This window comes from Mesocricetus auratus, unplaced genomic scaffold, assembly GCF_017639785.1.
Source record: "Mesocricetus auratus isolate SY011 unplaced genomic scaffold, BCM_Maur_2.0 Super-Scaffold_100023, whole genome shotgun sequence".
NCBI classification, from domain to species: domain Eukaryota; kingdom Metazoa; phylum Chordata; class Mammalia; order Rodentia; family Cricetidae; genus Mesocricetus; species Mesocricetus auratus.
In genome coordinates this window covers 749,737-771,993 of record NW_024429204.1, presented here as the reverse complement: position 1 = coordinate 771,993, position 22,257 = coordinate 749,737, and the positions used below count along the sequence as shown (strand labels likewise).

Genomic DNA, 22,257 nt, shown 5'->3' with positions numbered 1-22,257 from the left:
TGCACCCCTTGCTTTGGTTGTTTGTTCCTCTCTCAACAGAGATCATTGAATTTTAAGCCTGAGTCCATAATCATTTATTCAATTTTTATGAAGTCTTGATGCATACAGAAGATTGATCTTCCCATGTGAAGGAGAGCCATGGGAAACAATAGCTCTTTGGGATTGATCTCTGATCACGGAAGAAGAATAAAGACTACTGTCCTCAATTATGCTTCAGAGGGATCTCCTACCCAGGTCTAGAACAACCTGTCCAAATCTCCCTCACTCTTTCCATAGAAACAGTATGGCTTTTGGAGGTTTGCTCTTATTTTTAAATTCATGCTCATGTACGTATGCCTGTGTGTCTACACCACATGTGTGTGAAAGCCTGTGGAATCCAGAAGAGGGTGTCAGACTCCTCTGAGCTAGAGTTAAGGACAGTGGTCAGCCAGCGGGTAGGAGGCTGAGAACCATACTTTGCTTCTTTGGGAGAACAGCGGGCTCTCCTAATTGCTGAGCCATCTTTGGCCTCAGTGTGGCGTTTAGAAATAGATTTTTAAAAAATCCTTAGAATGAAGAAGCAGAGAAAAACTGTTGTTCAGTGTGCCTTGTGATCAGACTGCCAGTTCCAAGAGAGCATTCTTCATTACTTTGTCAAGACAATCCCCTTTGCTAAGGTGCCCCTGCTTGTGACTAATGGGACTCACAATGATGTTCAGATGCCAAAGATTTTAAACACGGATTAATTCCAATGGCAGAGTTGTTAGGGATTGTTGGTCAAAATACAATAAAAACCCTGTTATTTTATGGTTTCTGAGAAATCTGTGTTGAGATTCACTTTATTCCTTACACTGGATGCCGACACAGAGCCTGTGAACCAGGCGAGCCTCTGCCCAGCCTCGTGTGTTCCCGAGTCCTCTCTCTTCCCTGCTGTCTTGTATTTTAAGTCGAGGACATGATATCTAACATTCCACAATTCTTTTTCCCTAAACATATATCACGAACATATAAAATAAATCTCATTTGAATAGAAGTAGAAGGAGTTTCTTTTACAGCCATTTTAAGGCAACTGTGAGAACCATGGGCTGGAGAGAGGTAGGGATCGGCTCATCAGAGATAACTGGTGGATGCCTCTTGGCATCTCTCCGGTCCCCTGTCAGTAATAATTTACTGGGGTTAAGTAGTGTTATCTTATTTGAATGGTAAACTATCTGCTGGAAAAATATGGCTTTTATATAACTATAAAGGACACTTTCTTACTAAATCAGAAAAGCCATGAGAAAAAAATGTACTTTTTTATTTGAAAATTTCAACATTAAGACCATCAGATTTGGCTCTCACAAAGATGCTGTGAATTTATCGCTTCACAAACACCACTTCCGTATAATGAAATAATTAGCTAAGAAACTGTGTTTGCGTTCCCAACATTTTTGTTCAGTGGGAATGTCAGGATAATTGGGCATTGGGTGTGCCACCAAGACTTGAAGGCAACAGCTTGTGTGTAAGTGAATATTCATTCTTCCTCTTTGTTTATTCCATTCAGAGGAGCGTGTTTAAACAGAGGCTGCCGCACCGTACTGCTTTACCATAATTACCCCACACAGGTGAGATGATAAAAATCACATGGGTGGCCAAACCCTCCTTGCCAAACACTTTGGAAGCCAATCAGCTTCGTGTTTCCAGTGCCAGAGTGTTGTCCTACTCTCGGTCATGCCTCTCATTCTCAGCGCCTTCCCCCTTCTGTGGTACTAGACCTTGGCACGCTGAACTAGCCATGAGGGACATCTCTTCATTATGACCACGAAGAAGTGTGAGCGCCTATCCATTTTCAGCAGGCACAGATTTTTTTTTCTCTTTTGCAATTCTGAACCCATTTCTCAGTCTCCAGGACACCTGTCCTTCATTGCTGTCTCTACACCGGAACTACTAAGGCAGTACAATGGGAGACAATAACTTTTGGAGACACACGGCTCCCTTCACGTGTCATTGTTCCTCCAATCTTTCAAGTTGCAGGAATAGTGGGCCTGGTCAGAGATATGCTCTATGTCTGATGTCAGAAAGTGCCGATGCGATGAAATGTCTTTGGGAATTTTACAAAACGGCCCAGACTTGAACCCATCTTAGTATATCCCTATGCTGGGCATTCCACACACAATTACGGTAAGAGAAGAAAAATGGACTCAAGTTGAGGAGATGATGATAATGTTGAATGCCTAAGCTCTACACATACACAAGGTCTAAACAGACATCCACACATGACTGGCATCTTCTCTCATGTAACTTTTCTTATAGGGATAAACACTGGGAAATGTCCTAAGGTGGTATCCTGAAGCATTTCTGATCTGAAGACAGACTTTTAAATAGGGCAATGGTTTTTGACATTTATTGTGGCAAGGAAGAAGGGTTTGGGATGTTTTCACATTGTATTTTTTTGCTTAGCTATAAATTTACTTGTAAAATATAGCAAACTAAGAAGAAATTATATGGAAAGTCCAAGTGTTGCTGTTTTTTTTTTTAAGTCACTGTAGTAGGATTTGGAGAGTAGGATGTTATCAGTAAATGCACACATTTCTTTTTAACTACGTATAAACCATGCCAGAACAATGTGTCGGGAATTAACAAGACAGCAATACCCAGTGTTTCCGGGCCTTTTACTCCCAAATTGTGCAGAACAGATTCTATGCTATGTGTGCTTTAAACTACATACCTTGAAGCTTCTTGGCTAGTACGCTTATGCACTGATGATCGGGTGTCACTGAATCTATCTGGGCAATCCTTCTGTGACAAGCTAATAGATACTATATTTAAGATGACTGGTAGGCAAGTAAATAGATAAGTCATTGTGGCTGAAGTCTGGAGATGGAACTCAGTGGGTTGTGCAGCCTCGGGTACATTTTTTTATGCCTCACCGAACCCCTGTTTCTTTAGGTGTGAAATCAGGACTGTACCATAGAGTCTGGCAGTTACCCAAGTCACTAATACAGTCAGTGAGATAAAAAGAAAGGATGAGGGGAGTTCATAAGTGTTGGCACGGGTGACATTGGGTGAGAAGTAAGAACTTGATTCACGGTTTCTGGAAATAGAATCTTTCAGAACTTTTAGATGGCTTCTTTTTCTCTGTAAGTCTACCCACTGACCAAAATCTACACTACTGGATGTTTGGTCGAATGAATGGAGCACATTATTTCCCCTTACATGGAAAAAAACGGGCAATTTTCACAAAGCACTTTCCCTCTGTCTACTATTAACTTCTAATCCCTTGACCTTTCCTAATTCAAATGACAAAACAGCTTGATTGCTTCCCATTTGGCTCTGCAGGATATAATGAAGTATTTTCTAGAGCTTTGGAGGGGAAACAGATCAGCCGGCTACGTGGCATGGGACGCATACCACACGCTCTGTCAGCCTGCAGTTAATACCTGGAGAGCTGGCCTGACCCTTGTCATTGTGACAGTGCCCTAACTCAGTGGATGAGTTTTATTAAACGAAAACTACAGGGATCCGCTAGAGCAAACTGGTGGCAGAAACGCTGCTTAATTTGAAAATCACTCCGATTGTGAAACCGCTTTCGGCCTTTGTAGAAAGGCCATGTTAAGCTCTCTGAATTTGAATGGCTGTTTATGTATGTTCTGCTGTGACGGGTACAAAGGCTCTTTAGGAACTGGTTTTGAGAAGCTCTCCCTTAAAAGAACCCTGAAACCAATGTCAGCAAACTGCTGGTTGCCGTGGGCAACATCCAGCTTCTAGAATGAGTAGCTGCAAATGGCAGGCGAACAACCCATAATAGACTGTAGAAGGAAGGGCCTCTGGAAAAAAAAAAACGGGGAACAAAGTGTGTGTGTGTGTGTGTGTGTGTGTGTGTGATGTCACTCTTTGTGTATGTAAGGGATGTTCTTCTGTATATATGTTTCTCTTATTGGTTGATGAATAAAACACTGTTTGGCCAATAGAGGCAGGAAGATAGGCGGGGCTAGGAGACGAGGAGAATTCTGGAAAAGATAAGCGGGGGAGAGAGAGACCTCGAAGGGATGCCATGTAGAGACCAGGAGGACAGGATGTTCCAGGTGTTCTCTGGTAAGATAAGGTCATCATATAGAAATACATAGATTAGCATTTATGGGTTAATAATTAAGACAAAGCTAGCCAGTAAGAATCCCTAGCCATTGACCAACAGCTTAATAATTAATGTAAGTCTTTGTGTGCTTATTTGAAAGGCAGCAAAACCTGGTGGGGCAAGAAACTCCAGCAACATGTGTATCTTATACCCACATAAGTGAGTCAGCAGGAATTACAGATGGGGCCTTGTTGCTAAGGAGGTTAGAAAGCCAGGCCCCAGTCAACATTATCAGGAGAAAGCACATGGGCGATCAACCCGTTTGGAATGGTTGTTAAGAGATAACGACAGAGAGAAAGACAGGTCCATAACTTGTGATCACAGCTAAACCCATTTAACTCTACTGCTGTGTCCCTGACTGAGCTCCTAATGCCCCGGTCGCTTGTTGCAACAATGCTTGTGGTTCCGGAAGCTGATCCTGGGGGTAGAGTGTGACCTCCCACCCAGGAAGAAGCTCTCTTGCATTGACTTCCAGGCAGTGCTGCCAGTTTTTATTCTACCTAGTCACTCATGCCATTTTGGACAGACTACTCTCTGAAACTGTGCGTTGCATAGAGCCATGGTAAACCCACCAATGCTAGAAGTAGGCAGTCAGCCTCCAGGAAGGCATGAGAGATTGATTGATGGGAGGCCTACCAATTCATTCTTCTCATCTCTTGGGAGGAGCCTTACCCCCCCTTTCCAATGTTAAGAATTTGGGTTCAAAACCAAAGTAATATATAGACAAAAGGGAAACAAAACAAAAATGAATCTGGAATGTTGTTGGAAATTAAGGACCAAGGCACGCTGAGATATTCATTTCTTCATAAGTTTTCTGTGTGTAAACTTTGAAAAAAAATGTACTTTTCAAATTATATCTTGTAATACTACAGTTAAATTTACTATCTGAATAAAGCATCCCATTCCTGCTACACAGGGGCACTGTAGGGTGAAAAGGGCCAAGGAAAAAACACCCTACCCCTGACTTGACCCCAGGACCAGGGCTTGAAATCTCACCAATCCCTGATCTTGCCCCAGAGTCAGGCTGCAGAATCCCAGCAATCCCTGAGGTCCCTGAGCTCAAAATCCCACCAATCCCAAACCACCCTGGAGAGTTCCACCACCCCCACCCCAAGAAACCCTATATAAATTCTATACCTTGTTGAGTTTGCTGTTGCTTCTCACCCTAGAGGCAGCCACCCTCCTTCATTCTTCCTTCTCAATAAATCTCTTGAGTGACAACTTTCCCCTAGGCAGCAGGGGAGCAAAGCAGAACTGTAACACTTTTTCACTTTCTCCGGGAAATCTTTCCCCTAGCAGAGCAAAGTTGTTACACTCTAGGGCAGAGCTGTAACAACTTCATTAGGGGATCTCTCCCCTGCGGAAGCAGAATTGTTACATTGGGGAAACCTTTCCTGGAGCAAGGCTGTAAATGGCTACCCTTACAGTGTCTTTGGGTCTTTCTTGGCACCTGCCTACCTGCCTGCCACAGACCTACAATCCCAGCACCCAGAGATTCAATCAGGAGCACCACAAGTTCTAGACTAAGACCACAGAGGAAAACCCATTTCAAAAATCAAAACAAATGGCAAAAACAAAGCTGGAGGAGGAAACAGAACAGGAGAAGGAGAAACATTAATTGTTGTTTGTTTTGGATAACAGGGAATGGAGATGAGTATATAAAGACCTGAGCTAAATCCCCAGTATTATAGCACAATAAATAAAAGACCCAGAGACGGATACTGGGGGTTCAAGCTTCAAGCTGAAGATCAGAAAAGCAAAGCAACTGGCCACTAGTTCTTACCTCTAGTTATGCTCAGACCAAAGGGGCGATCCTCAGACTGTTCCCAACTTCACTGCTCCTCAGATTCACTCAGATTGCTATGCTCTCAACATGGCTAAAGACTAACTCTCAGACTGAATGTCTCTACCTTTTATACTCCTCAAATCCTGGGATTAAAGGCATGAGTTCTGACTTACTCTCCGGTAGTCCATTAAGGACTCAGAGATCCAGCCGCCTTTCTCCCAACTCCTGGGATTAAAGGTGTGTCCCATCACCGTTTGGCTTCTATAGCTAACTAGTATGGCTGGCTTTGCTTTCTGTACCCCCAGGCAAGCTCTAATAAGTCATAAATAATGTATCATCACAGAGTAGCCATGTAGAAGCCAATGTGGCAGAACACACCTGCAAACCCTCAGCTAGATGTGTTGTCGCCCAGAACAGGTGAACCAGTGTAACTGAAACAGTGAGTCCCAGGGTCTGTGGGTGAGATGCCCATTTCAAAAATTTAAGAAGGATATTTAAGGTCAATCTCTGGTTTTCCACAAGCATGTCCATGGCTGAGAAAATCCCATTTAATGAGTTTTTTTAATTCATAGAGTAAAATTTTTAAAAAATCAGGCATGCTAACACAACATGATCCAAAGATTAACTAATTTGATACTTACACACTGAGGAATAATGTAGTATTGTTTTCAATACTTTGTTCTTATGGGAGCAGAGAACTTGTCTGTACCGTGGAAAACACTGCTATCCCTAACATGCAACAGTCTCTCCTGTGTGAGCTGAGGTGTTTCTGGCTGCCTTTGTGAGGGCCTTCAGGGTACAAATTGCATATGTTGTACATTCAGAACCCAAGTGGCAGCAAAGTCTTAGCATTGCTGAGTGCTCCAGACACTATGGACCCATTGCCTGCTTGATTTTGATTACTCTTTAGACATTTCACAATTGGAAACCCACTTTCACTCCACACAGGGTAGTGAGTGACACACAGTTTCAGAGGCTGTGGTCTAGAACAACAATCGTGGAAGACAGCTCCAGGCAAATTAAAATGGCAATGGGGATTCCAAAGTAGTGGGCTGACTCTGTAACTCAGTGAGGCCCAAGTACATAAAATGGGTAATTTAGTCCCAAATGCCCTGACCCATCCATATAGGTCACTTTTGAGCTCAAGGCATGACACCCAGGTTCAGATTTGTGCTTCCTGGAATGTCAACCTGATTTCCTTAGGAAATCCATGCACGGTTCCTTCTAGATCAGATTGTGACCTGGTTAAGCCCAAGGAGGCACTGAGGCAGAAAGTATTTGTGTCTTATAGTCAACCTCAAGTCAGCCAGTTAAGCAGAGTGGATACAACTAATGCCCTTCTTTGTAGCTTTAAAGGTAGAGAAAAATAAGATGCTATGCCAGTCGTAATGATTTACAACAAACTCTGGCATTTTGGCTCAGTGTTTTCAAAAACAAGTTTAAAAGGCAGCTGCATTATTTGACTTTGTAATGGAATAAGAGAAATCAGGATATTATTATTTTTTTATATGTAGTAAGTTTGATCCAACAATTAAGTTGAACTCCACGTACTCTGAAATCACAACAGGTAATTTAAATATTACCCCAAATTGTAGGTAAGCCCTTACAATCCAAGAATAGATAGGGTACAATTCCATTTTAGCTGTGTCAGCCTACTGTTTCATTTAAAACTATTCTTTTCTCTTTTAGAAAACTCAATAAAAACAGCATAAAGGTATTCTTTCCATAGAGATATGAAGAACAGAGGTATATTACACCCATTCCTGCTCATTTACAAAGTGGTATGTGATTCTTCAACTAGCAAAGGGATATCTTAATAGTGCTTCCCAGACTGACAAACTTTTATATACAATTAGCATATATGCATGTAAGATTTAAAATCCCATACCGTGATGTATGTAAGCTTTAAAAGCCCATACCAGGAGAGAAAGAAAAATTCTGAGAAACAGTCTTACTTTGAAAGAAATAAAATTAAGTACCCAAATTCTTATAAGACATGTGTGCTATACCAATTATGTACAAGTGAAAACTGCAAGTTCAGACCAGAAACACGCTGAGATAAATGAAACTTAAAATAATTTTGTAATATGCTTAGTAATAATATGATTTATGCAAATATCTAGACATGGAAAGGAAAACACAGGGTGCTTAAAATCCAGGAAGTAACAACTGGCCGTAACTTCAGATGAGCAAGGCTATTCGGTGTGGGACATTCATGATGCAGGGAAGCCCTGTGGTGACACAGTCCGAGCCACTACACTGGACATGTGCATCAGCTTTGTTACCCAGATCCCAACAGGAGTACATGCTGTCACACTCCAGCAGTGTCACCCTGACTGCATTAACCACATATGGGGGCAATAGTGTGTCATAATAAAAAATGCCTAAGAAGCAATTTGCCTGGATAATGGGAGAGGGTCTGTCTGGGATTTGTAACATACCCCTTCAATTTAGAGTGAATTGTGAAACTTAATGTGGGTAAAAAGTTGGCAAAACTTTACTACTAAAAGTGGCTAATATTTTTAGGCATTTATGTAAGTAAGGTGGAAATTCTGCTTCTCGTCACCAGCAATACAGGAAGTCCTATATAATCACACATAATCAGCTTAGCCTTTTCAGTTTTTAAGGTGGTTAGAGTTCAAATAACCTGACATGATCACCAATCCTATCCCTCATTTGATAAAACCTATTTAAATATTACCCTTATTAATGGCCACTAGAACACAGCCATGTTCATTACCCCTACGATTCAATTGCCTGAAGTTTGGATAATAAATCAGGATAAAGTTAAATGTTTTTCATGCCAAACTAGAGCATATCAATCTATTTTATTGGACTACTTCATGTAATGAACCTTTCTCAAGGCCAGATCATCTTGCTAATTATAATTATGCCAAATCAGTTTGCTTAAAATTGAGAAGAGTTTTGAAAGGTCAGAAATCCATGAAACTAATTCAGTCCCCCCCCCATCCTTTGTACATTTTGGATGTGAGAAGTGGCATCCTGGCTTCCTAAAAGAAGGGAAGAAAGTATTATTGTTCCCATAAAAAGCTGATTAGACTAATGGTATCTACACAAACGTCATTTGATTGACTTAAAATTGAGAAAAATCATCATATTTATAAATTTCAAAGTTAAATTCCACCCTCACCAGTCAACCTTTATTCACAATAATGTGCTCTTTATGTAGTGACATTTCTTTCTAGTAAATATGAAGTGTATTGAATCTAAAGAGCAGTTCACATTTTAAATAATAACTTCATCAACAAGCAATAATGCAAAGACATTTTAGCAGGCTCGCAAATCCTTTCTGGAACCAATTTCCCTTCCGAGCATAAAAGAAGTCACTCTCTGCTGAGCACTGAGGTGGCCTCTCTCCTCTCTGGTGTCCCATTGGGTTCCATCATAAGCTGCTCTCCCTTAACACCCTAAGGAGTCAGCAGTGGCTTCAACAGGTATCCATTCTATGTCCCACTATTCCAAGGCATTCCTCCATATTGAAATACCATCACCTCAATCACTAACAGTATCTACCTTATAGTGGTTTGATGAGAAATGCCCCCATAGGCTCATTCATTTTCTTCCCCAGTGATGATGATATTTGGGGAGGTTGTGGGTCCTTTGCAGGGTACAACTTTGCTGGAAGAAGTATGTTACTGAGGTGGGCTCTGATAAGCCTGGCTTGCTTCCTAATTTCTTTCTGCCTCCTGGGTATAGATTAAGTATGGTCAGACAGTTTCCTACTTCTGCCTGGTTTCCTGCCTTCCTTATCATTATGGACTCTCTCTCTCTCTCTCTGCATCTGTGAAACAAAACACACTCTTTCTCTTACAAGTTGGCTTTGGTCATGATATTTTTCACAGCAAAAGAAAAACAACAAACTCACACCCCAAACTCATGTGGGTATAAAAGAGCCTACAATTTCTGTAAACTATAGAACACGGGAATCAAGATGGTTTTATTTCAGTGAGTGAGGACAGAAGAAAGAACCATTAGAGTAGAGGCATAACTTTTCTTCTACCCTTCAGAATTACACTTTTAAAATTTGCAAAATATGAGACTTATAGGAATCACTCAACATGGAAAAGCCACCAGAGTACATACGGGGAAGGATAGGTACAGTTTGGAGGCTTAAATGTTGTTGGTGAGGATATAAAATGATAAGCTCCCATCTTGTGCCATTCTCTAATGAAACTGAACACAGTCTATCATATGATCTTGTGATGGGCGACGTCCTTCTGTATACATGTTTCTCTTATTGGTTGATGAATAAAACACTGTTTGACCAATAGAGGCAGGAAGATAGGCGGGGCTAGGAGACAAGGAGAATTTTGGGGAGAGAGGCAGAGAGGAAACAGAAAGAAATGCCATGTAACCACCAAGGAATAACAGGCCCAGGCATTCTCCAATAAGCCAAGACCACATTGGAGATACATAGATTTATAGAAATGGGTTAATAATTAAGACAGATCTAGCCAATAAGAAGCCCTAGCCATCCACCAAAACTTTAATAATTAATATAAGACTTTGTGTGCTTATTTGGGGTTGAAGGGTAGCAGTACCTGGCAAGACAAGAAACTCCAGTTATAATCTAGCTACTCCTAAAATGTAAAGTAAATATATATGGCCATCTAAATATCTGTACAGAAATGTCCATAGCATCTTTACAGTAGCCAACACTGGAAGGAACACAAATGTCCATCCACAGAATATCTATCTTCCTTTCCTTTTGGAGAAAAGAAATTGGGCTCTATTCACACAACAAAGATCAACTCAGAAAGGGGCCATCTCTTGTTAATGTGGTAACGTGGATGGATCCCAAAATCATACTGTTCAGTGAAAGAATCTAGATTTAAGATTATATGCTACACACTTTTGTTTATATGAAGATAAAAGCCAAGCATAAACAATCTGTGGCAACAAAATAAAATCAACACAGTATTAGCCTTTGGTGGAGAAGGAGGTCCATTTGAAGAGGTGCAAAGGAACTTTCTAGCATAATAGGCACACTCTCATGTTGATCTATGTGATGATTACAAGACGTGATGGCTAGTTTTATGTCACCTTGACACAAACTACGGTCATCTGGGAGGAGGGAACCTGGATTGAGAAAATGCCTCCATAAAGTCAAACTGTAAAGGCCTTTGGAGCATTTTCTTAATTAGTGATAGATGGGGGAGGACCCAGTCTGTGGTGGGTGGTGCCATCCCTGGGCTGGTGGTCCTCAGCTCCATCAGAAATCAGGCTGAGCGAGCCATGGGGAACAAGCCAGTAAGCAGCATCTCTCCATGGTCTCTGTATTAGCTCCCGCCTTTGGATTCCTGTTGTTGTTGAGTTCCTGTCCTGACTTCCTTTGATGACTGTGATGTAGAAGCATAAGCCAAGTGAAGCCGTCCCACCCCAACTTGTTTTTGATCATGGTGTTTTATCAGGTTAGCAACAGTAACTCTAGCTAGTGCATCAAGAGTTTATACTTTCCAAAAAATACATTCATTTGAATATTTAAGATCTGTGTATTAACTGAGTACTGCCAATGAAGCCTCAATAAAAATAATGTTACTTCTAAAAGAATCAGTAGCTTAAGCCACAAACAATATGCCTCTAAACAATTCTCACATATATGTAATAATATGATGAAAGACAGACAGTGAGAACTCTGAAATTAAAGAACATTATATAAACTATCAAAATAAGAAAACACACACACACACACATACAACTTCTTTATGAAACTTGTGTGCTATGATTCATCAGGAGGGTGCTACATTGATCGTAGGAATGATTTCTGTGACAGCTTGAGTCTTAAATGCCTCCCTAGAACCTATGTATTGAAGGCTTGATCTTGGTACAGCAGTATTCAGTGGTGGGGTGTCTGTTTGTAAGGTGACTGGATCATAAGGACTTTATGAATTGATTAACATATTTATGGCTTCATAGCTTATTCTGGCTACCCTGCTGTGGAATCAGAAAAAAACAGAGCCAAGTGATCATGGACCAAAATCTCTGAAACTGTGAACCAGAATAAACCATTCCTCCTTATAGGCCAGTTATTACTGATATCCTGTTATGGTGATAGATGACTAATTCTGATTGACTAATTTAGTCAAGTCATAGCAAAAACTCAATAGTGTCTGTTGGCTATTATTTTCCCTAGTACCTGCTGCCAAAAATCCATGCATTTACATTTTGATGGAAAGTTTGTTTCCTTGAGCTAATAATGTTCAACTTGTTCTAGTGGTTTCCTGTCCTCATACATTTTATTTTTCTCAATGTTGTTCTCAGTAGTAATCCTTACCCCCAGTGTTAAAGGAAGTTTTTTTTATTAGAAAAATCTTGACTTTCCACAACAGTCTTCATGTTTTAGGCTCCATCTGTGCCTAAATTTAGTATCTAATCAGGCTGCCCTCCGTGTTCCCAGATCAGAGATCTGTGGCTGCTATATTCCTACCACCATGAAGGTGATGCTATTTGCTGACTTTAGGTGTTGGGGCTTCAAATATGAGGGCTTCCAGGAGGACTGGAGACAGAAAGGCAAGGGTGTTGGCTCAGTGGGAAGGGAATGCCTACCCATTACTTTCTGTCGTGTATGAGCACAGCAGAACTAGCAAGACTAAGAAAATGGCAACACACAGCTGGGGAGTTTTCTAGGTACAGGAGTATGATAAGGAAATAGAAGATCCTTTACCCCTACACAGTATCCTCATTTCACCAGGATGCACTCACTTACAGGACTGAGTATCTGCCAGAGTCAGCCTGCCACCAAGGACTAAGAACTTCTAAACAGACAATCCCAGAGGATTAAAAAACACAAAGTAGAAATCAATGCTTTTGGTTTACGTTGACATTGCAAATGTAGGTGTTCAGCATGTCCTGGCTAGTTTTACCTTATGTTGCTCGTAATACTGGGAGGCACCAACTCCACCTTGCTCTTCCGCTGTCCAGAGCACCAGGCGTAGAGTTCTCTTTGGACGCAGCCCTGGGGAAAAATAATGAAAGGCATCCCTCAGTTTGCTTTCAATGGTTTTCAAATGGTAGAGACCTCATCTGCACTGTGGAGGTAAGGAAGAACAGAGTCACCTGTCGTTGCTGGCATGGCCCCTGCTTCAGGGTATGAATGATTGATGATAGTACAAGGGTACAGCTTCAGAGAGATCCTCCAGGGCAGGGTAAAAGTGAAAGATCACGACCAATGCCATTTGTGGGGCCTAGAGTATGGTCAAAGTAAGTGTGTTTTTATACCATATCTAGAAGGCAAAGTTAGGAGGGGCCTAAGATCTTAAAGCCCTACCAGAAACCTCGATTGGAAGCATATCACATAGCAGTTATTTCAGGATAAGATGAGCAGGGATCGCCTCTGAGACCGAATCTGACAGAACAGTTTCTCATGCTCTCCCTGAGAATGTGATAACTAAGAAGCTGATGCAATGTCTGTGGTTACTCATGGGCATGCACTGGAAAATGTAAAGTCATTTCCCCAAGGTCAATGAAAATTAACTGAATGAACCTGCCATTTCTTCACATTATTTCACCAACAACCTGACAGCCCCTTCATGGATTCACATGAACAACGTATAGATAGTCTCTGACCCAACTTATTAATTTTTAATGCCCTGATTGCATGAACAAAACACACAGTGTTGGATCCCAAGGTTTGGTCTTAACTTGTCACATTACTGGACAGTAGTAGCAAGCCACAGTTCCTAGTGGGTCACATGATCTCAAGGAACACTCTCAACGCTCTCCAGGATATGGAGTTGCTGCCCCAGGATACTTGACAGATGAGGTCCTTAAATGTACTTAGGACAGTGGTTCTCAACCTTCCTAATGCTGCAGCCCTTTAATACATATAGTTCCTCATGTTGCAGTGGCCCTAAAACATAAAATTATTGTCATTGCTAGTTCATAACTGTAATCTTGCTACTGTTGCAAATCATAATGTAAACAAATATCAGTCTTTTCCCATGGTCCTAGGTGGCTCCTTTGAGAGACACCAAAGAAGTCAGGGACTCATAGGTTGAGAACCACTGATCTTTTCAACTTATAGTGGTTTGTTCAGGATGCATCTACCATTGTAAGCTGGGGTGCTTTTAATAGTAGACCTGTCACTCCCAAGGCTGTTTTCTGAGTTACCAAGACTATCCAGTAATCATTAACTGCAGGAACTCAATTTTAAAAGTATAGTAAAGCAATACCTTAAATGAGATACTTTTCTACCAAGAATTAAAATTTCTCCTGATTTGGACCTGGTAATTGCTAGTAAACACCAAAAGTGGGGAACATAAAGCTGGCCTTCAACCTTACTATGAAGATCCATCCTTCCGCAGGAAACTGTTGGGGATGATTGTTATGTACTTTGAGTGGCACTGAGGCTGCAATGGTACCAATCTCAGGTATACCCACAATTCCTCTGCTTCCCATAAGCTACAATATGGGCAGCAAGTGCTCCTGGGACATCAAGCTCCATCCTGCCCACTCCAGGCACCAACAAACTTTCCTTGCAGAAGCCTGGTGGTGAGAGTCCTACAGGAAGGAGTTTCAGTGATGGGGGATGTCCTTCTGTATGCTGTAAATAATGTTTATCTTGTTGGTTGATGAATAAAGCTGTTTAGGCTAATTGACAGGCAGTATTTAGTCAGGCAGGAAATCCCAACAGGGATAGAGAAAGGTAGTAGGTAGAGTCAGAGAGACACCATGTAGCTGCTGAGGAAGAAAGAGACCTGGGTATTCTCTGGTAAGACAAGACCATGTGGAGGTATATAGATTAATAAAAATGGGTTAATAATTAAGAAAGAACTAGCCAATAAGAAGCCTGAGCCATCGGCCAAATAGTTTATTATTAATGCAACCTTCTATGTGTTTATTTGGGACAAAATGGCTGCAGGACTGGGTGGGATGGAAACTTCCATCTACATTTCATTTTCCAATGGATATAGCTGTGAAATCATTTCTCACTGGAGCATTAGGTAAAAGAACACAGGTCACAGATGCAGGCAGATCTGAGCTCCCGGGAAAGCCAGGACAAGTCACCTCAGAAAATCCTAATGACACTTCTATAAAAGTCTATCTACCACCCAACTCACTACTTCTGCTACCCTCTGGTCCAAAAGTCCAGCCCCTACTGACTGTTGCAGCCACATCTCAATAGTCCTGTTTCTGAAGCCCTCTCTCTACTTGGATAATGTTACATGTTGTGACTGGAAGCATATTTGCAAGAGTGAAGCCATGTAGGTGAAATTTCTGTCCTGCCGGCAGCTCCCAAATAAACACACTGAGGCTTATATTAATTATATACAAATGCTCGGCTAATGGCTCAGACTTGTTACTAACTAGCTCTTACAACTTAACCCATTTCCACTAATCTACCTGCTGCCCCAAGGCTCATGGTTTTTACTTTTATCCCATTTTGTACGTCTGACTCGTTCTCCGTCTAGCTGGCGAACTCCTCTGACTTACTCTTCCTCACCCCACCCATCATTCTCAGTTTGGCTTTCCCGCCTAGCTTTATCCCGCTCAGCTGTTGACCAGTCCGCTGGTTTATTAAATCAATCATAATGACATACATTCACACAGTGTACCGAAGGTTTATTGTACAGCAGAGCCAGACCCCATTATTTCTCTGATCAGAGCCTCCAATACAACAAGCTTCTGAGAGGCAAGGATTTAGAGCTTAAGCTATTACTATTTTTTGTAATCACAAGAATGGTGGGGCCACATCCGTAGAAATCAGAGGATAACTTATTGGTTCTCTCTACTATTTGGTTCCAAGGATCTAACTCAGTTATCAGGCTTGACAGAAGTGTCTTTACTCAGTGGACATTATTCACTGGCCCTAATTTACATGTAATTAAAAATGATATTTTATGTGCATGGATGTTTTTCTTACACATATTTATGGCACCCACTTGTGTGCCTGGTGCCCAAGGAAACCAGAAGATGGTATCAGGTCTACTGAAACTGTAGTTACAGGTGATTATGAGCCATCTTGTGGGAACTGAACCCCAGTTCTCTAGAAGAACAACCAATGCACTTACCTGCTGTACTGTCTCTCCAGCCTGATATAAACTTTTAATCGACTGCCATGTTTTCAGTTCACATATTGGTACACACTGAATATGAGTGAAAAAATGAATGCAAGACTTGATATGTTGATTAGAATAAAATTCAAGGCTACTTTGCCAGCTGTATGTCCTCCTAAAATACTTCTGCTAGCTCATTTCCAGGCAAGGTTTTACTCATGGAAAAGGCAGGCATATCTAGTAAACCCCACCATTGCGGGTTGTTAGCCATATAACTACTGGAAAGTTGGTGTGCCTGAACCCCAGGCTTCTTGTTTGACAAGTAGAGATCATAGTGTAGACCTGTGCTATAATTCTTACTATAGATGGCTGGAATGACATATGTGGAAAACCCTGAGTCAAGAATGTAATTGACATTAATAACAAGCTGTAAAGCTTCATGTTAGGTTGTCCAGAACAGGCCATATTTTCACACACACCCTGAGGAAAAGGGTCACTTATGCACTCAGAGAGGAAATTCTTCCTTCGTCTTTTTAAGTACTTGGCAAAGAAGAGACGGAAAACCTAACACTTGCTCCATAGTCAATTACCTGCTCACACTCATGGCACAGACTTAACAAACTCGTCAAAGAAAGTAATACAAACAGGATTGCCAAAACCCTTTGTTTTCTTAAAAGTAAATATACTTGATGGAAGGTAGAGAGTTGGATAAGTGCCTAAGGGCACTTGCTGCTCTTTTTGAGGACCTGGGTTCAGTTCAAATGGACTGGAACTCCAATTTCAAGGGTTCTGAAGTCCTCTTCTGCTTCCAGGAGTAGTAGAGAAATACATGGTGCTTGTACACACATGCAGACATTCCAAATACACATAAAACAATAGTAAATAAGCCTTAAAGAAAAAGAGATCCTTGATTTTGATATGCAGGCAACAGGAAGTGAACTGAACTAGGAGCATAAAAGACCTCAAAGCCCACCCCCCACACAGTGACACACTTCCTCCAACAAGGCTACACTTCCTAATAGTGCCCTCCCTGTGAGCTTATGGGGGTAAATTACATTAGCACATATGTCAGTCACAGTCACAGTCAAAGTCACATAGTAGGCTTTCTTAGTTCTTCTCTGCCTGCTTCTGGATGTCTTTGCATCTGGCGGCAAAAGTATCCAGAAAGGGAGAGGCAGGACAAAGCCTCTTGCTTATGTCTTTTCCTCAGCAGCCTTGGTACACGCCTGAAGTATAGAATCCCAAGTCAAGGAAAACTTAGACTTCGTTTAACCTGTAGAAAATACAGCCTCTTTTAAGGGTGAGATGCATGTACTCCTCAGAACAAAACAGGTTCAGTTACAAATAAACACAGGCCAATTCCTCACTCTTAAGGCAAAGGGCAGTCAGAAATACATTTTCTGGATGAGGTCAAAGCTAAATATATCTGAGTACTGAATGAGATTAAGATATCATTTTAACTTTAGTCTAAAATTTTAACCTAGGCTTAACTAAATATCTAAATAAAATATCTTAAACCCAAGCTTTTTCAGTTTTTTGTTTATTGATTGCACACACACACACACACACACACACACACACACACACACACACACACACACACTCCACAGCATGTATATGAAGACCAGAAGACAATGCATATGAGTTTTGTTTTATCCTCCCATGTTGAGTGAAGCCTTTTCCTTGCCAGCCGCTTTGGTTTTTCCCCACTAGTCACCTGGGCTCTGCCGCATTATAGTCCCCAAATAACACACAAGACGCTGTATTAATTATGAAGCTGTTGGCCTTGCTTCTTTCTTACTGGCTATCTCTGACTTAAGTATTTACTCCATAATTGTTAATCTAAGTATTTCTCTTACAGGGTCCAGACCCCTTACTTCTATGGCAGCTACATGATGACTCTCTGTATTTCTCCTACCCAGAATCCTGCTCAACTCCTAGTCCTACCTATCTTGCTTCCCTATTGGCCAACAGTGATTTATTGACATCACTGGACCACTTTGCTGTCCCCAAGCTAGCTTTAAAACCCACGTGCTTTGAGTATATATAAAATGACAGTGTCCACAACTATGACAGGACTAAGTCAACAGCAGCAGCAGAGATCAAAGATCAAACGGTACAGAAGAAACGGGAAGCAGACAGCTCTAGCTCAGTAAGGCTATGTTCCAGTTCTGGGTAGTGCTTACTGGAATGCAGACCTAGTTCACAGCCAGCACGTGAACCCAGGAAGGATGGAGAACCACATCTAGCTGTAGCCAGCTAGGTGTCAGGTTTTTCTAGTTTACACCACAGAATGGGGCCATTCGTTGGCTTTCTGGTGAGTACCTCCACACTGCATGACAAACATCTGATAGAATTGCACCTTTTCTCTAGAAGAACAATTGACAATAACGTATCAAAACTTCGTTTTGGCTTATAAAATGTGATATACATGCATTTCATTTGATTCAAGAGAGCAGTGGTGCTGGGGGGTATGTGTTAGCACCTACAACAAAAGACGAGAAGAAAATGTTTAATATTGGCTTTTAGTATTTCCGAATTTAAAGGCAAAGAAGACAGGAGATTTACTATCATTAAACTAATAAATTGAAAAGGTCAATTGGCTGTCCTACATTCGTGTGAGGAAAATGGCAAGGCAAAATAAACATGACTTTCAGCAGAAAACTATAATTAATCCTTGTTGTAGATCCCTTTCTCAAATCCTGACATCTAGAGAGACTCTGGTATTCATGCCCACTTTCTACTGTCTCCCTCCCTTTGGAACTCTATCTAGTTCTGCCTTCTGTGACCTGATTTTGAAGAGTAAGCAAGTATATGTCACACTAGTTAGCAAATGCACTAGTTGTCCAATACCCCACCCCTACACACACACACACACACACACACACACACACACACACACACTTCAGCAGGTTGGAAGAGAAAGCCTACCCTAAAAAAAGAAAACTTCTGCCATATGCGTCAGTAATGAGTTTTATGTCTGACTTACAGAGATAAATAATGGTCTGGGGGCCTATGGACTGAAGGAGCAGAGTGTGGCTAAATGCATGGGGGGTGGAGCTCTATTTTCACATTAGGCAAGTCAGATGATTTGTCATATAATAGATGAGAATATCATCATTGATTTTTTTAAAAAATAGGGACTGGACTAAGATTAATTAATCTAGGGAAGAGAATTGCACCTATTCTTTAGAAGCAATAGTAAAGATTTTTAAAGACCTTTGTTCTAGGAAGAGTTACTTTATCACTGTCTCAGTCATATAAAAATAAAGCAACCAGGCACTTCATTGGTGCCCTGGGTCAAGGCAACCGATTTTTTTTAATGTTTGTTTAGATTTATCTATCTTACTTTACGTGCATGAAGGTTTTGCCTGCATGTATGCATGTTTACCATGTGCTTGCCCACTGGAGTTATGGATGGTTGTGAGCCACCATGCGGGTGCTGGGAATTGAACCCCAGGTCCTCTGCAAGAGAAATAAGCTCTCTTAACTCCTGAGACATCTACAGCACCACAACAGATTTTTCTGCTTGTTTAATTCTTTCTTGTGTTTTTTTTTAGATTATAATGTAGTTACATCATTTCACTCTTCCCTTCCTTCAAACCCTCCCATACACTCCTCTTTCCTGTCCCTCAAACTCATGGCCTCTCTTTACATTGTGTTGTCACATACATTCATGTATGTATACATATATATATACACACACATATATAGAGAGAGTCCTAAACATAACTTGTTTAGTCTATATATGTGACTACTTCTATGTATGTTTTCAGGACCGAACATTTGTTATTGGTATCAAACTGGTGTCCTCTTCCTTGGGAGAAAACTGTGTCTTCACTCTCAGCATTCCTTAGCTGTCTGTGGCTAGTCCTTTGTACAGGGTTGAGGCCTCACATCCTTCACCCATCCACTTTGATGTGTCTATTGGTGTCCTCCTTGTTCAGCTCACATTTGGGCAGTTATATTGGCGAGATTTCAAGGCTATAGCTTCTGAAACTACTAGTAGGCAGAATCTCACAGAAAACTCCCTGATCCTCTGACTCTTACAATCTTTCTGCCCCTTCTGCAATGTTCCCTGAGACTTGGGTGTGGGAGGTGTTCTGTACATATATCCATCAGGACCGGGCACCACAATTTGCTTTTTTTTTTTTTTTTTTGGTTAAAGAATTTCCTTGACAATGGGAGGAAGAGTCAATGTGTCAAAGGAGAGTCTAAGGCCTTCTTGGAGGGAAACCTGGTACCCTTCATCTTTCCTTTTACTGAAGAGTGAGATGAGAGATTGTTAGGTCAAGATGACACTGACTACAAAACCACATCAGGGATGGTCTTGGAAACTGAAAAGTGACCCTGATGGAGGAGGGTCTTAGCTGTTAACATGGTGCTGAGGCTTCACTTGACTTGACTTGACAATAGCTCTATAAACACCTACAAGTCCAGTCAACAAAGCACAGTGGGGGTGATTAGAAACAACAGCTGAGGCTAAGAATGTAGTCAAGGCAAGTTGGGACTCATCAGTTGACTTGAGTAGAGACCCAGAATTGATGAGCAGTTCAGGCGTTGTGGGAGGGACTTCAAGAGAACATTTCAGACTTCCTGCTGACAAGCCCTATTAAGTGACTACCTTCAAAGCAGCTTGAGGCAATGTGATGATATTTGTAATCTATGTTTGTGGAAAGGTATTAACACTTAATAATTTTTATAATTCAAAGCAACAGTCCTGCCTCATTATATTGATTAGGATTCTAATAGCCAGGAAATCTTATTAACCACTGGTAATGCAGAAGCCACATTACCAGTGTGAGCTGGCTACTTATAGGCTAACCCAGTTTTTCATCCAAGGCCTACTTCTTCCTTTCATTCTCAGATCGAGCTATATACATTTCCTATCAGCTTTGAACATGCAATACATGCTGTCTTAGTTAGGGTTCCTATTGTTGTGAAGAGACACCATGACCACAGCAACTCTTATAAAGGAAAACACCTAATTGGGGCTCACATTTCAGAGGTTTAGTCTATTATCATCATGGCGGTGTGGTGTTTGAAAGACAATGGCCCCCAAAGGAGTGGCACTATTAGGAGATTGGCCTTGTTGGAGCAGGTGTGGCCCTGTTGGAGGAAGTGTGTCACCGTGGTGTTGGTGGGCTTTGAGGTGTCTTATGCCCATGCAATGCCCAGTGTCCCTGTTCACTTCCTGTTGCCTGCAGATCAAGAGGCAGGACCCTCAGCTCCTTCTCCAGCACCCCATCTGCCTGTGTGCCACCATGATGACAATAGACCAAGTCTCTGAACTCTGAACTGCAAGCCGATCCTAATTAAATGTTTTCCTTTATAAGAGTTGCCATGGTCATGGAGTCTCTTCACAGCAATAGAAACCCTAAGACATGCAGGGAACATGTCAGTATGCAGGCAGACATGGTACTGGAGAAGTGGCCCAGAGTCCTAAAACCCACCCACACAGTGACACAGTCCCTCCAACAAAGCCACACCACCTACTTCCTTTGGGGGCCATATTCTTTTAAACACACCACACATGCTATTTCAGATCGGCCTTTGCATGCATTCTTTTTTCTGTCTCTAACCCCCCTTTGCCTTATCTGTGTGGTCAATTCCTAGTCATTCAATAAAGTCCATCTCTAATACTTACTTAGAGAAGACTTCCCAAACTTAAAGGATGACTGGTCCTCTCTTGAAGTTTCTCTAGAATTTTATATACATATTCATTTTTTTTTCAATTCAGGGTTTCTCTGTATAGCCCTGGCTGTCCTGGAACTCACTGTGTAGACCAGGCTGGCTTCTTTAACTCACAGAGATCTGCTTGCCTCTGCCTCCTGAGTGATGGCATTAAAGGCATGTACCACCACCTGATTTATGTATTTTTTGTTTTTTGTTTGTTTGTTTAACCACACTTAAGGGCTGGAGGGATAGCTGAGCTAGGCTAGGCTCACAACCAAGACCACACTTAAAAAGTAATCGTCCAAGTGTACCACTATCTTCCTGAAATTTATTAATTTCCCCTTCTTATAACCTAGACCTGTAGCAAGCATTTAAAAGATGCTAGATAAGTAATCGATTACTAAACAGACTGAATGTATTAATTTAAGGATAAATAAAAAGGTGCCATTTGTCATCTAATCTGAAGCATGCTATCACAACTCAGTTCAGGCTACCAAGTCTGAGAACCACAGGTTAAAACACTCCAGTAGCCAAGATGATTAAATGGGCTTCAACCTCCACTACTGCTTCAGCTGCAATTACATGCTCTCTTTTATAGCACAGCTGGGTCTTGTCAAAGTGCAGTGCCTCAACAGCCCTTGTTGACCACACCACTAAATAAAAGTATAATGGTCACAGAGAACCTT

The 22,257-nt window shown here is 41.4% G+C and overlaps 1 protein-coding gene across 4 annotated transcripts in view; it reads right to left on the bottom strand.

Moving 5' to 3' along the window:
* Cpq (carboxypeptidase Q) overlaps positions 1-22,257 on the bottom strand; it is a 400,249-nt gene that overhangs the window by 123,620 nt on the left and 254,372 nt on the right. For all 4 annotated transcript variants that reach the window (XM_040730419.1, XM_040730420.1, XM_040730421.1 and 1 more), the window contains exon 6: positions 12,764-12,855. In XM_040730419.1, coding sequence (XP_040586353.1) covers positions 12,764-12,855 — 92 coding nt within the window. The remainder of the gene's footprint in view (positions 1-12,763; positions 12,856-22,257) is intronic.